The sequence below is a fragment of the Danio rerio genome, chromosome 14 (genome assembly GCF_049306965.1).
Source record: "Danio rerio strain Tuebingen ecotype United States chromosome 14, GRCz12tu, whole genome shotgun sequence".
Lineage (NCBI taxonomy): Eukaryota > Metazoa > Chordata > Actinopteri > Cypriniformes > Danionidae > Danio > Danio rerio.
The window spans coordinates 34648718-34662758 of record NC_133189.1 but is presented as its reverse complement, the minus strand read 5'-3'; the positions used below and the strand labels follow the sequence as shown (position 1 = coordinate 34662758).

The 14041-nt window shown below is 35.3% G+C and overlaps 1 protein-coding gene and 1 long non-coding RNA gene across 3 annotated transcripts in view; one reads left to right on the top strand and one right to left on the bottom strand.

Moving 5' to 3' along the window:
- Window positions 1–14041, bottom strand: part of LOC141377537 (uncharacterized) — a 188243-nt gene that overhangs the window by 102416 nt on the left and 71786 nt on the right. The window lies entirely within an intron of this gene.
- Window positions 6220–14041, top strand: part of mtnr1ab (melatonin receptor 1A b) — a 43480-nt gene continuing 35658 nt past the window's right edge. Inside the window, exon 1 of the mRNA XM_021472823.3 lies at window positions 6220–6776. Within this exon, the coding sequence (XP_021328498.1) occupies window positions 6587–6776 (190 nt within the window). The 5' untranslated portion in view covers window positions 6220–6586. The remainder of the gene's footprint in view (window positions 6777–14041) is intronic.

Here is a 14041-nt window from a genome sequence, read left to right as displayed (position 1 = left end):
CATATGACAGTGATTTTAATCTTTACCATCTTTACCAATCTAACAGTGTTTTTATCTACCCAGTACATATGTGTTTTTGACTGTTTGTAACTTCATAACTCTCAAAAGACTAAAAATTGTATATCTTAGGATTAATAAACATATGCAAAATTGCCATCATTTATAACTTATGTTGCGTTGGTGTTAAGATCCCAAACTTTTAATTATTAATTGTGGAGCTTACACCAAATGCATTAATGCAGGCTAAACAAGTACTGACAGAAAACACCTTTAATAACCCAAGAAACCCTGCACATCCCAAGTAACTTACCACGACTTCTTCCCTCATCATTATATTTTACAGGAAATCCTAAATGGTTTCATACATGTGATTTGAACTGCGCGAGAGGCAATCTCTCTGCGGTCATTACAAATTTAGAGTTAATCTACGAGAAAAAAAAGTTCTAGCCTAATAACCGGGTTAATAATGTTTAGCCCTAATAAAGGTGCCTCCCTCTCTGTAAAAACTATATAATAAAATTATATTATTATATCATAGTGTGTGTAATTTCGGATTGGAGAAGCACTGTGTGTTACATACCATGCCAATAATATGCTCTATAAGTTTGTAAAAGCAATATATATATATATTGTACTGTTTCAGTAAACTTGAAAAAGTATACTAAAAACAGTAATTTTTACTAGCTTTATTAGTATTTTTATTCAATTACTCAATTTTTAAATATGTGGGCAACAAATTATAGATTATTAGATTTTATTTAAAAATTATTATGTTATTCTTATTTTTTTAATTCAACTATACAGTGGTGCGGCCAGGTAGGGGCCTTACAAGATAATGTGCCCAGGGGCCCCTGAGTTCTTAATCCGGGCCTGCATGCTAGTAAAAAGAATGTATGTTAGGGCCTACTCACACTATGCCATCCGTACCGTGCCCAGGCCCGTTTCCCGGATCGTTTGAGAAGTGTGAGTGCGCTGAATCGGGCTCAAGCACGGTTCACTTGGCCGGCCCTGGCCCGGTTGGAAGAGGTGTGCCTGAGCGCGGTACACTTGGGCTTTGGCGCGGTACGCTTGTGTGTGAGCGCGAAACGCGCCAAAGCCCGAAACCGAAAGCGAGACGTGACTTTTAAGGGACTGTTTGATATGGATTTATTAATCATTCTTACTGTTCAGTGATCGCAAACTGCCGTAGTTTATTAAAGACGCAAACTCCTCACAGCACGCCAGCTGCGCGCCTTCAGCAGACCTCCTCATTCCTGCAGCACGAGAGCTTTGATTGTTTATGAGCGCCAAAAGTGGCGGATCTGTTCGGTAAAATATCTGACTGTGTGTCCCCGCATCCCTAAGGACTGTTTGGCGAAATATTTGACTGCATGTCACTGCATAACAAACGACTGAAAGGATATAACTAGAGAAATCTCCACTGTGCTGCTAAATGAGAGCGTATGGCAAGCCGTTTTAACATTTAAACCTTGTTCTGACTATCCATAAATATATTTAGAGATATAATTATATATTTTGACAAGTCATTATTATAATTCGACTTGTCAGAATAACAATTAGAGATATCTACAATTGCAAATGTACTAGTACGAAATCAGATTGGAGATACCTGCAAATATATTATGACTAGTCATATTCCTCCATTGACTTCCATTGAAAAATATTTGCAGATATCTCTGAGTTTTTACTCGTCAAAAATCCAATTCAAGATACCTACAACTGCAATTCGACTATTAGTAAATTAATTAGAGATATCTTCAAATATATTTGTAAATATCTCTAAATATTACGAATTAAAGACATCTGTATGACTAGTAAAAACTCAGTTAGAGATATCTCTAATTACAATTGTGACGAGTCAAAACTCAGTTAGAGATATCTGCAAATATTTTTCAATGGAAGTCAATGGAGGAATATGACTAGTCATAATATATTTGCAGGTATCTCCAATCTGATTTCGTACTAGTACATTTGCAATTGTAGATATCTCTAATTGTTATTCTGACTAGTCGAATTATAATTATGACTAGTCAAAATATAATTAGATATATCTCTAAATATATTTATGGAGTCAGAACAAAGATTTAAATGCTAAAAAGGCTTGCCATAGAGAGCGCTTCTGAACAGCGCAGCAGCGATGACGTAAGCGTGCCGTGGCCCGGTATGGTGTGAGCGCGGGCCGTCGGGGGAGACGGGAGGGGGGACAAGCGTGCTTTGGCCCGGTTCGAGGCAACTGTACCTAGTGTGAGTACGGCCTAAATCTGCTTTGTCTTACTCAGGATCCCAAAATTAGGAACGTTTGTTTATAACAGTGTCCTTGATAATGTCAGTCTGACCTTAACAGCTTGTGTGGCTAAAGTGCAGACTTTTTTGTCACAATGTAATGAATGCAGAATTGCTGTTCCTGAAGAATGAGGCAATTATATTGTGCCTGATAGCCACATACCATAAGTAAACCTTATTGCAAAAAGTCGTAAAAGCCATTTTCACAGACATTTTAAGTGCCCCTATTATGATTATTTATTCTGAAAAGTTTTTGTAGTCAAGCCATTTGGTGCGACCAAAATCAAGAACTGTCTGTAAAATCAATTTTAACTTCAACAACCTTTTAAAAAGCATGATCATTACTGTTATATACAGTCAAGGGAATTGCATGTGATATGTTGTCAAAGACATGACCCACAACACTGTAAAATGGAGCAGTGCAATTAATTAAATCAGTACCTTTGACTCAATGTTTAAAAAAAAGCTTATTGTACTTAACAGAAACAATTTACGTGAACTCAAATTTTGATTGTATTAACCTTAACTTAAACTGAACGAGTTAACCAAGCCTTGCAGATTTTTGGTTTTGGTTGCTTTGTGTCAAAAGAAGTTAATATGTTCGATTTAGGTTGTGATGTCAGATGACCAAAATTTTAGGTTAATGTTGGACATTGATGTTAGCCTGCCGTTGGGTTCTGATGTGAACCAAATTTTCATTTCCAAACAAACACAAACATTACTGTATGTGATTTTTTTACCCAACACTAACAAATTAGTCATAAACATTGTTTTCTATTGGTATTGAGGTTTCTATGATGTTGAAATGTGTAGGGTTGTAGGCCTATAATTTGATTAATAGAAGATGGGCTGAATTTGTTTTAAGATTGTGTATTATGTATAATCCACCACATTAATCATACAAGTACATAAATAAAGTGTTACTGATAGCTAACTTAACACAAGCTAATGCCAAATAATACTTAATCACAATGATTTTAATTAACGTGACATTTTTGAGCCAGGGGCCAGGAATTGTGTGCTAATAAGAATATAACTCTAGCTCTATAACTCAGAACACAAATCCAGTTAATTCAACAATACTACAATTATTATTAAAGTAAATATGTAAATAAAGTAAATATAAGTATTACAGTAAATATGACTCAATGTATTGTAGTACTATGTATAAGAAATTATAAGAAAGAATAAAACAAAGTTAATTGACTTGGGAGCAGGTTTAAATCATTCAATTATAAATGTATTTTTTACAGTGCAGTAGTTCATGATCGCTGTGAAAATTACAACATGGTAAATGTTCATGTACGTCTCACCCACTGTTTGACAAGCATAAATTATGATGTATTTGTGTCTACACGGGATGTATGTGATTTTGCATGCACTGCTTGTCATATAAAGCAGGGATTCTGGAATTTTGCAGCCAGCGAATCCTAAAATAACAATTTCAGTGACTTCCAGTATCCTTGGAGGTGGTTTTAAACATACAAGTGTTGCACAAAATGGTACACGCACACCAATAGCCTATAAACACAAGCATATTGACAACAGTCTAACAACCATATATCTTTTTTGGTCATTTGTTCAATTTAATATTAACCTTATTTAATAAGACTGGTGCGGGCACAATGTTTACTGCACAAGTCTATTCTTGGTTTAATTTTGGAGACGGCCACTTGGAGATCATAATGTATGTTTAGCTGTATATAATAATAAAAAAAGAACTAACAGAAATTAATCATCAGCAATTACAGCATTACTTTCAAAACTGATTTACAGTGATTCCTAACAGATTAGCCTAATGCCTCCAAATAATATATATTCTGACCAGGTAGTATACACTTTCGCTAAATAGTAATTGGCACTTACACAGAAACTCCCTTCATTGTCATTGAAGTTAGAAATGAATCTCATTCTTTGTGTCATAATTTATAGAATTCGTAGCGCATTCATGATCTAAACACAAATGTTTGTGATTGCCTATTATTCTCAGTGAACTGACAATATGTTTACACATTTCATTTTAATTGCGATAGTTGTTTAGATATACTTTGTAAGGACATTTTTGGGCATTAATCAAATAATTTGAACTTTGAGAAAAGAGCTGATGTGAAGCGTATGAGAAAATGAAAATGCTTTTTGACCTTGATGGTTGTAAACCTATTGCAGGAGTCCTCCCAAATGAAAATAGAATAACATGGATATGTTATAAAAACACAATGGCATAAAGTCTTTCATTTACAGTAATTGTAAGTGTTAAAGAGATCATGAAAACTTTGAAATTATCACTGTTTTTTTTTCACAGGGTCAAAACACCCTGACTAACTTAAGAAGTGGACCTCAAGCGGAAAGTATTTAAGACATATGATATAACCCGTTTAACTTCTGACACACTAAATGTATAGCTCTGACGTCTGAAATGGAGAGTGTATTAGAGAGATAAAACTGCAACTATTCAGTGTGGTTTATATAAAGAGGCTGGCACCGACAGGCATCCTCCAATGCAAAGCTAATGCATGGTGCTGAACTACAGTCCAAAGAGTATTTGGACCACATTACTCTATGACGAATACATTTGGCTGTATGTGCAAATGGACAGCTGCATGCTCTAAAGGTTGTTTTTAAGGGGCAGTTTATTATTACTGCTCAGATGCTTTTTCATCTCCATCTGGCGGTTGGAAAACTCTACTTTTAGATAACAGAATAAGACAGCATATATTTTCTTTAATATAACATGCACGGAGGAATTGCTGATAACACCATCAGGAATATGTTTTTAAACTCAACAAATGCACTTCTCACACATTTCATGCATGATATGTGGCTGAATGCATGCCTATTAGAGTAAGGTGATAATGGCGTAATAATGATGAAAAAAAGATCTTTTTCCTAGAGGGAAGCTGTCACACTGGATATGTCTCAGTAGCTCTAAGGCTTTAAGTCAAAAGCCCAATTAGACAGTTTCAAAAAAAGGTCAACTTGTTTATTAGAATTTCTTTTTTTAAGTACTGACAGGCTTGCAAAACATCAGCAACACATTTTTTAAATTCAGACTTATATTTTCAAAATATATATATATACACTTTTAACAGTCTTATTAGTGTTTTAAAGATGAATGGGCTGATAAATAAACACATAAGATAATACATAAAAATAATAAATCTTTAAATGTTAGAATTGTGCAGCTTTTTCAGGAAGCTTTTATCCAGACAATAGAGACAAGTCTTCAGAAATACTGAAGAGAACTTTGACTAAATTGAGCTGTAGGATGACAATAACTTTACAACAATGACATTTATCAAACTGAATTAGATCAATTTGAGCAAAATAAAAGTAATAATAATAATTTACTTTGATCTACTTTGCCCAATTGTTTAATATTGTGTAATATAATAGTTAGCAATTCTGACATACATTAAACTTAGTGTAAGTATTGCATAGGTGAATTTTACTACATTAACACTAAAATATCATTTTCCAGTTTATTAGCTGCCCAAAACATTGCATTGTATAAAGCACTTTATATATAAACAAGTTTGACTTGGTTTGTTACTTGTTCTAAGAGATAACAGGAATGCATTAGAAGTAATAAAACTATAAATAAATTTGTCTAAAGCGAAATATGTATCTTTTAAAATGCTATCTAGTGCACTTTGAACAGCCCTGCCATGGCATTAATACTTCATCTTGTGACTTTAAATACCTTTTGTCTATTACAGAATCAGACATAGAGCAATCTGGTGTAAAAATTCTTGCTTAAGGGGATTACTAATAATTCAAGAATCACTCTTAGCAGTGTTTGAACTTGGCGACTTCAGGTTTTAACCAATGTGCAGCTAATTATTTTCCTCGCAGCGCTTAATAAACTAAAGAAAATGTCGATTTCGACGTTGAAACAGCATGAATGACCAAAAATAATGAATGAACACGTGCATAAGTAATCGCGAGGATGTGAAAGAAGCTGAACCTTCTCCGACCCAAATTCCTTGCCGATTTCGTTGTCTTCCACAGCGGGGCAGCGTAACCGCGATCTACAGACAGCATCACACATCCATGGGCATTTGAGGAGAACTTAACTTGCTGTCGGATGTCACATACCAACAATCTGATGTAGACAGAAAGCTATAAAAGTGCGGACACATGTCCGCGCTCAGACCGTGAAGGCGTGCGCACCATCGAGGACCATGACATGATAACAGAGCTTCAGTTTACGCACGTTTACGCAAACGCATTAACCGCCACACATGGTTTTACAATGGAATCAAGTCCTATCATTTATGGCGAGGATTTCTGAAGTGAAGATAAAATGAAAATAAATGGCAGCGGCTTGATGAACAGTTCTTCACTGAGCCCTCACGATGAGAACACCCTGAATCGCCCTCCCTGGGTCGCCACAACTTTGGGCAGTTTTCTGATCTTCACTATCGTGGTTGATATATTGGGGAACCTCTTGGTGATCTTCTCCGTCTACAGAAACAAGAAACTTAGAAACGCAGGTAAGATCGCTTTTAAAACGAAAATGGCAAGCCGTTTCAACATATTTTTGTCTGTCAATAACCTAGTTTTTTTCTACTATTATCATTTACTTTCACCTGTAACAGTTCATAGAACACACAGTGGCTAACATTTATTTTATTAATCATCGGCACACAATAAGATTTGTTTTCTGGAAGCTTAATGCTTTTTTTGTCATTTACTATGGTTTTATCATTTACAAATGATAACCTGATATCTCTCTAGATATGCATTACGATTGTTGATACAGTGCGAACGATTATTTTTCAGCAAGTACAATTATTCACTGTATATATAATTAATAAAACCAGTACTTATTAAGTGTGTGGTAACATTTTTTAAACAATAGATATAATTTGTACTGTGGTAATTTGACTAGTAACTTTGTAGTTAATTAAAAACTTACTAGTGAAACTTTGGCACCAGGATTCCACATAATTGAGTGCTTAAATTACAGCATATCGAATGACAACAAGATTACATGCATATTTATAAAACTATCCATTTCACTTAAGGTAACATTTCTTAAAACAATTGTTTTTCCCCCTGACACCAAGAGTTGTTTGTATGGTGTCTTTATGATTCATTAAAAGAAACAAACAACAATTGTAGCTAACATTGCTTTACACACTAATTACCCATGGCTTTTACTGAGGCAATGACTAGTCAGAATGCTTACTTTGCAGTAAATTAAAAACTTTCTACTGGGCACCAGGATTCCTGATAATGATGTTTTGTTTTAAATACAGGATTTAAAATAATGACAGATATAAATCCATAATAGTAAGTGTAAACTGTCCTCTGATGTAAAGTGTGTTTTAAAAATCTGTAACACTTTTTCGTCAACCCTATTGTCTATTACACAGGTTCCATGTACATATAGCAAATACAATACATGATTACATGCAACTAACCCTAAACCTAACCTTAATTCCTACCTTAACTATATATTAAGTGCATGTAAATAATTAACTAACATCCCTAAGTAGTTAAATAAATAGGCACACTGGGACACCTTAAAATAAAATAAAACCCACAAACTTATTAGAATCAGGCAGCATTCTTCATAAGCTTCACATTCTTCCTGTGATTTCATATTTTTAGTCAGTACTTATGAGGTATATTAATGTACCGGATGATAGCAAACTATTTTTAGAGGTTTCAGGTAACTGGCCCAATATCAAACAACACTGAACAGGCCAGTCATTTTCTTGTGAGTGGATGGAGTGCTTATCACCGGTGTCACACAGACCCATATGTCACTTTCCTCTGCCAATAGAGACAGAGACCTTATGCTGGTCCTCAGCTAAGAAGTTTGTGGCACCAGTTTGAAAACTAATATGGACAAGAAAAACAGGTTTTGGACAAATATACTTTAAAGTGCTCTGTTTACATCAAGTGCTGAGCAATTCCAATTAACTTTACTTAAATGTGCATTAAAATGTGGAGGAGCTTGTTGGTTTTAGTGCTTTAGAAATTAAGTTGGAACGTGGTGGTATCATATTCATATTATAATAACTGATAAAGATTTCATCACGGATATGGCATTATGATGGTGTTGTGTTAGATTACAAAAGCATGTTGAAAAAAATGAAAGTTTAATGACAAGAAATACTTAAGTTTACTGTGTCCTCATTACAATGTATTTAACTATTTAGTAATATTAATTAATTATATGTACTTATTATATGGTAAGGGATAGAATGCTAGGCTACGCTTGGTTTAGGGTTCGTTACATGTAATAATGCATTTTTATTATTATTAATTTATTGTAACTACTATAGGAAGTACATAGAATGTGTATCAAGGACACCTTAAAATATATTATTACCATACAGTTTGTTTTTAAATACAGTAAAACACTTTACAATAAAGTGTTACTAAAATGCAACCAAATGTTTGTAACAGACAGAAGTGCAAAACATCAGTATCAAGATATTAAGCTGGTAACATTGCTGTAATCAACTAATTTAAAATAAATTGGATTTAAGAATGGGGCGGCGCAGTGAGAAGGGCTGTTGCCTCACAGCAAAAAGGTCGCTGGTACGAGCCTCGGCTGGATCAGTTGGCATTTCTGTGTGGAGTTTGCATGTTCTCCCCTTGTTGGCGTGGGTTTCCTCCGGGTGCTCCGTTTCCCCCAACAAGTCCAAAGACGTGCTATAAGTGAATTAGGTAGGCTAAATTGTCCATAGTGTATGTGTGTGAATAAGAGTTTATGGGTGTTTCCTAGTGGTGGGTTGCAGCCGGAAGAGCATCCGCTGCGTAAAACGTGTGATAGATGAGTTGGCGTTTTATTCCGCTGTGGCAACCCTTAGATTAATAAAGAGACTAAGCCGAAAAGAAAATGAATGAATGAATGAATAGATTTAAGAACTTTTTATGTAATTAAAAATTTGAATGTGGGTTTAAAAATATGTAAATACTGACTGACCTTCAGACATTTAGACTGACTTTCTTCTTAAGTGTCTAACTGAATCAGAAAGTTATGCTGTGCTCATAGAATGTTAAAGATATGAACGTAATATCTGTAACAACACCTATTACTGAAGAACCCAAAAGAAGCTACAAGTAGATGTGGCTAACTGTCGCCATTTTGTGTGCATCGTCATCACACCGACAGTGGGATACCAAACAAGGGCATAGAGGGAGAGCGGGAGCCAGACACCTGCTAGCATTTTGCTTAGAGAGGCTTTTCTTTGGAAGAAACGCTTAATACTCTATTGTATTACTTTACTATATTATATTACTATACTATACCACATGTGCTTGGTTTTATACTATATTAATAAAGTGTTTAGACTTTTAAAAACACTGTTGTAATACATTGAGCCACTAAGTTTTGTTCTTACGGCGTTTTTCTACAGGAGGAATACCGGAATTACTTCCAAACACTTAAAATATTGTCTGGGTTAGTAAATGCAAGGCTATTTATGAAATCCAGGCATAACGCTGTATGACAATGTTTTAGATGACTGTTCTAGAGCCTACTGTTAATCAATTTGTCAGATTCTGGAGTGCATTACAGGTCTAAAGAAAATTATAAATAAAAAATAATCTTAAATAAAACAAATACATTTATAGATGTGGTATATAAGTATATAATTTCCTTCACATTGGAAATGGAGGCCACGTGAATGGTTTGTAAGCACAATAAAGTGCACACAGCATGCCATATCATCTGATAATTGTAAGAAATAATTCCAAAAAGCACTTGACTTTGTAAAGCCAAATAAAACCTAAAAACATTACTGCGCTGCTTAACATTCCAGTGTAACAGACAATGCTGTATTTATGCTTTTACATAAGCGCCACCTACTGTCAGATAGCTTGTTTGTTTGTTTTTACAGTTATATTCAGATACATGCACAGCTAAAGTAGTATCAGGCAGGACTTGACCAGTTTCTCATCACAATGCTGAACAGTTTTAATGATTTAAAACTAATTCTACAAGAGACAAAACAACTTTAAATCAAAACAACGAAAAAGGAAGCAGTTTGAGGACAGAACCCTGACAAATCTCTTGAAATACATCTGAAAATTACCTGTGTTATAGTGCATTATCTTGTGAATAAGAATATGGATTTAATTCATTATAGACTCATTCTAACTGCATTGTAATGGGTTTCATCACACTGTCAATGCTTTTGGACTCTCAAGATGTTTATTTGTTTTTACTCCAACAGCACATCATTAAACACTAATTATGATATTATCATAGACAGTAAAAAAAAAAAGTTATTTTATTTTTGTTCCTTCCTGTACGGAGAACACTGCTCAATGTTCTGCTCTTTGATTAGTGGGTCAAATTAACCCAGTAATTGTTCCATTAGCCTCCCACGCTGTGTGCTTCATTAAGCTTCTCACAAGTTCTCAGACCTCCCATGGCCCACTGTGAAGACCACTGACCCAGTGTGAATATTTAATTAGCGACCATTCCAGTACATATCTGAAGTTACAGTAATTCACAAATACTCAAGCACGCACACATTTGCTCTTCATTGTTCTTCTGTGGTGAAACAAAGTGGTTCCTCTCCTCCCCATTGCGGTCTATCTGTTTTATTTAAGCTACTCAACCTCAAACATGCGATCTGCTGTGGCACCACTGTCTGTTTAGATTATTCTGACCAACCATTCCCTGCTGTTAGGTAAGCTTCATTTTAACACAGCTATTGTACCTACATCATAAAACTTGCAATGAGACTCTACCTGAGTGCTGGAAGTGACTATATTGGTGATTTTATAACTGCAAGTACATGTGGTGTTTAAAGCTATTTTGTCCTGCTCTTTTCTTATGTTTATATATATTTTAATAATTTTAATAATTTGTTACTCATTTTGATGGATCACAATATGATGCAGCTCTAACAATCTGATATTTTCAGTAAAAAAGTGTCTTATATAGCTGAAAGTCATGATTTATTGTCATTTAAGTTAGTCATATTTTTTTCCACCACACATCACTGTATAATCAAAATGTTTTATTTTACATTTATTTAAGTAATATTTAATTTATTTTATTTAGAATTGCTCCCTAAGTTATATTTTTTCAAATTTTACAACAATTTTACATTCCTAAATTTATTCATTCATTCGTTCATTTTCCTTCGGCTTAGTCTCTGTTTTAGAGGTCACCACAGCAGAATGAACTGCCAGCTATTCCCACATTTGTTTTACACAACGAGTGCTCTTCCAGACAAAATTAAAAATTGTTTATGAATAATGAATTTGTAAAAACATGTGTCCAAACACCTTGTATCATTCCAGTTATTGTACCAAAAATTGCCATTTCCACAAGTATAATACAGGAAATTAGAAAAGATACAGGACATTATGTCACTTTAGCTCTCTGTTAAGATCTGAAGCAGTAAAAGATACTGTGTGTGCTGTCTCTCAGAAAACTTTTTGTTTTTTAAAAATGTGAACTGGTTCCACGTCAAACAGTTACAACAGTAGCCTCTTTCACACAGTGAAACGACTTAACCAGTATATATATTTATATAAACGCTGCTCACACAGACAATAATTTTTCCGGAAAAGATCACACACATCCATTCCAAAATACCGGCAAATTCTGACATCATTAATCAGAAATGAGCTTTAAACGGCTGTGCTTGTATGTGTAAACATAGAAGGGGTCGGGCTTTTAGGCTTTTGTTGATGGTTTCAATTTAATATAAAGGTTTAGCATTCATGCAGCTGCTTTTTCCCAGAGTCATCCAAATCCAGAAGTGTGAACCGCAGCTAAATGTTAACACATTTGACTACATTACAAATTCTGTGGATGGATAAGTATTGTTAGCAACTTCGATGAAAACATATGGAGGAACATTTTCGCATGTCGAGATGTACATAATTTGTGTGTGTGCTGGCGCTCACTGGAGCACTTCTTCACGTGCACACGCAATATACAACTGATGCAAAGTTTGAAGGTTAACAAACAGTGATTTTTCAGTTTTTTTACACAGTTGGCATTAGGAAGGAACATAGAAACATTATCTGACTAACATTTAGCAGATATGTGAATGCGTCTGAATGTTCTGATTGGCTGGAGTAGACGTCTCATGTCAGCGCATTCTATACGTGCATTCTTTCTGGTCATTTTCTTTCTGCGTTCACACAGAGCAGCATTCCGGCAAGTTACCAATAATGTTACAACTTCTCTTTGTGGAAATTGCCGGATCGAATTTACCGGTATTTTCAAAAAGGGCCTTTTCACACATAATCTCTTTCCAGAAAATTGCCAGTAATTTTTCGGAAAGTTCTGTATTTGTGAACAGAGCTAGTATCCACAGAAACACAGATTTTAACACTGATCACACATTGTTTAATTATATTTTAATCATGATTTCATTAATTTGATCAAGTGGAATGTTTGTCTATAAAAGTTACAAATTGTCAACTATTTTACTGATAAAGTTACATTATTGATAATATGTAACAGAACTGACAAAAAATATGTAATATGTATTTGATAAGGTACTGGAAAAAATGTGTATTACTAAACATTTTCCTTCGGCTTAGTCCCTTATTTATCAGGGGTCACCACAGTGGAATGAACCAGCAACTATTCTGGCTAAGGGTGTCACGATCCTCCAAATCCTCGATTCGATTACATTTTCAATTCTAAAGGCATGATTCGATTCGATTTTCGATTATAAATAATTAATTAATTAATGACCAATAAATTATTTGTAGCCTTCCGTTTAAACTACCTGACCTGCATGGTCTTAGTTTTACCCATAAACAAATTATACAGTAAATGAATAAAGGCAAGATACACACATAATTACCACCTGTCAATCACTTTTTTCTGCAGGACTCATGAATAGGCAGTGATCTGTGTCGTTATAATGGCGTCGGTAAAAAAAAGACGCACAACCAACAGGAACCAGCCAACAGTATCTGAGGTGTTCGCTAAAATGACTAAGTACAAGTGAGTGAAAGATCGAACAGTCCTCTGACTTCCTGGACCTGCTGTCTCGAGCGCATGGCTGTGAGTGCGTCTGTGTCTGTGTGGTCACGTGATGTGCATTTTCAGAGGTAGAGAGGAAGGAGGGCTGCTCAGAAATGCTACACGCCACTGTGGATGTCAAATCGTTGTCGTTCTAAAATGCCATTAAAAAACAAAGACAGTGAAAACAGGGCCTGAGTGTGTACTTTTCGCGAGTGGATTTGCAACGGGGGCGGGCGGAGGATCGCAATGCCGGTGTTGTCTATCGGACGAACCGTACGTAATACGTACATAGCAGAGCTTGCAAAACTGTGTTTTTTTGTCGACAACACAAACGTTGTCAACATAACTCACTGGAAATCCAAAATGCTTACACACCGGCGACTTCATTGAAAGAGGAGAGGGTTTAAGTTCTGTCGACGGGTCTCCTGCTTCTGCAGTTTAACAAGCACTTCAACAAGCCTGTTTTTTTTCCCGCTTGGCAAGCCAAGCTGACATGACATGGGGGCGTGGCAGCATCGACGATTCTATTTTTTGATTCGATAATCGAAATTGAGCATAAATTTCGATCGATTTCGATTAAAAATCGAAATCGTGACACCCCTAATTCTGGCATATGTTTTATGCATCGGATGCCCTTCCAGCCTCAACCTAGCACCAGCAAACACCCATACACTCTCACATTCATACACCTATACAATTTACTTATAGCACATGTCTTTGGATCATGGGGGAAACCGCAGCACCCAGAGAAAACCCATGTGGACATAGGAAGAACATGCAAACTCAGAGAAA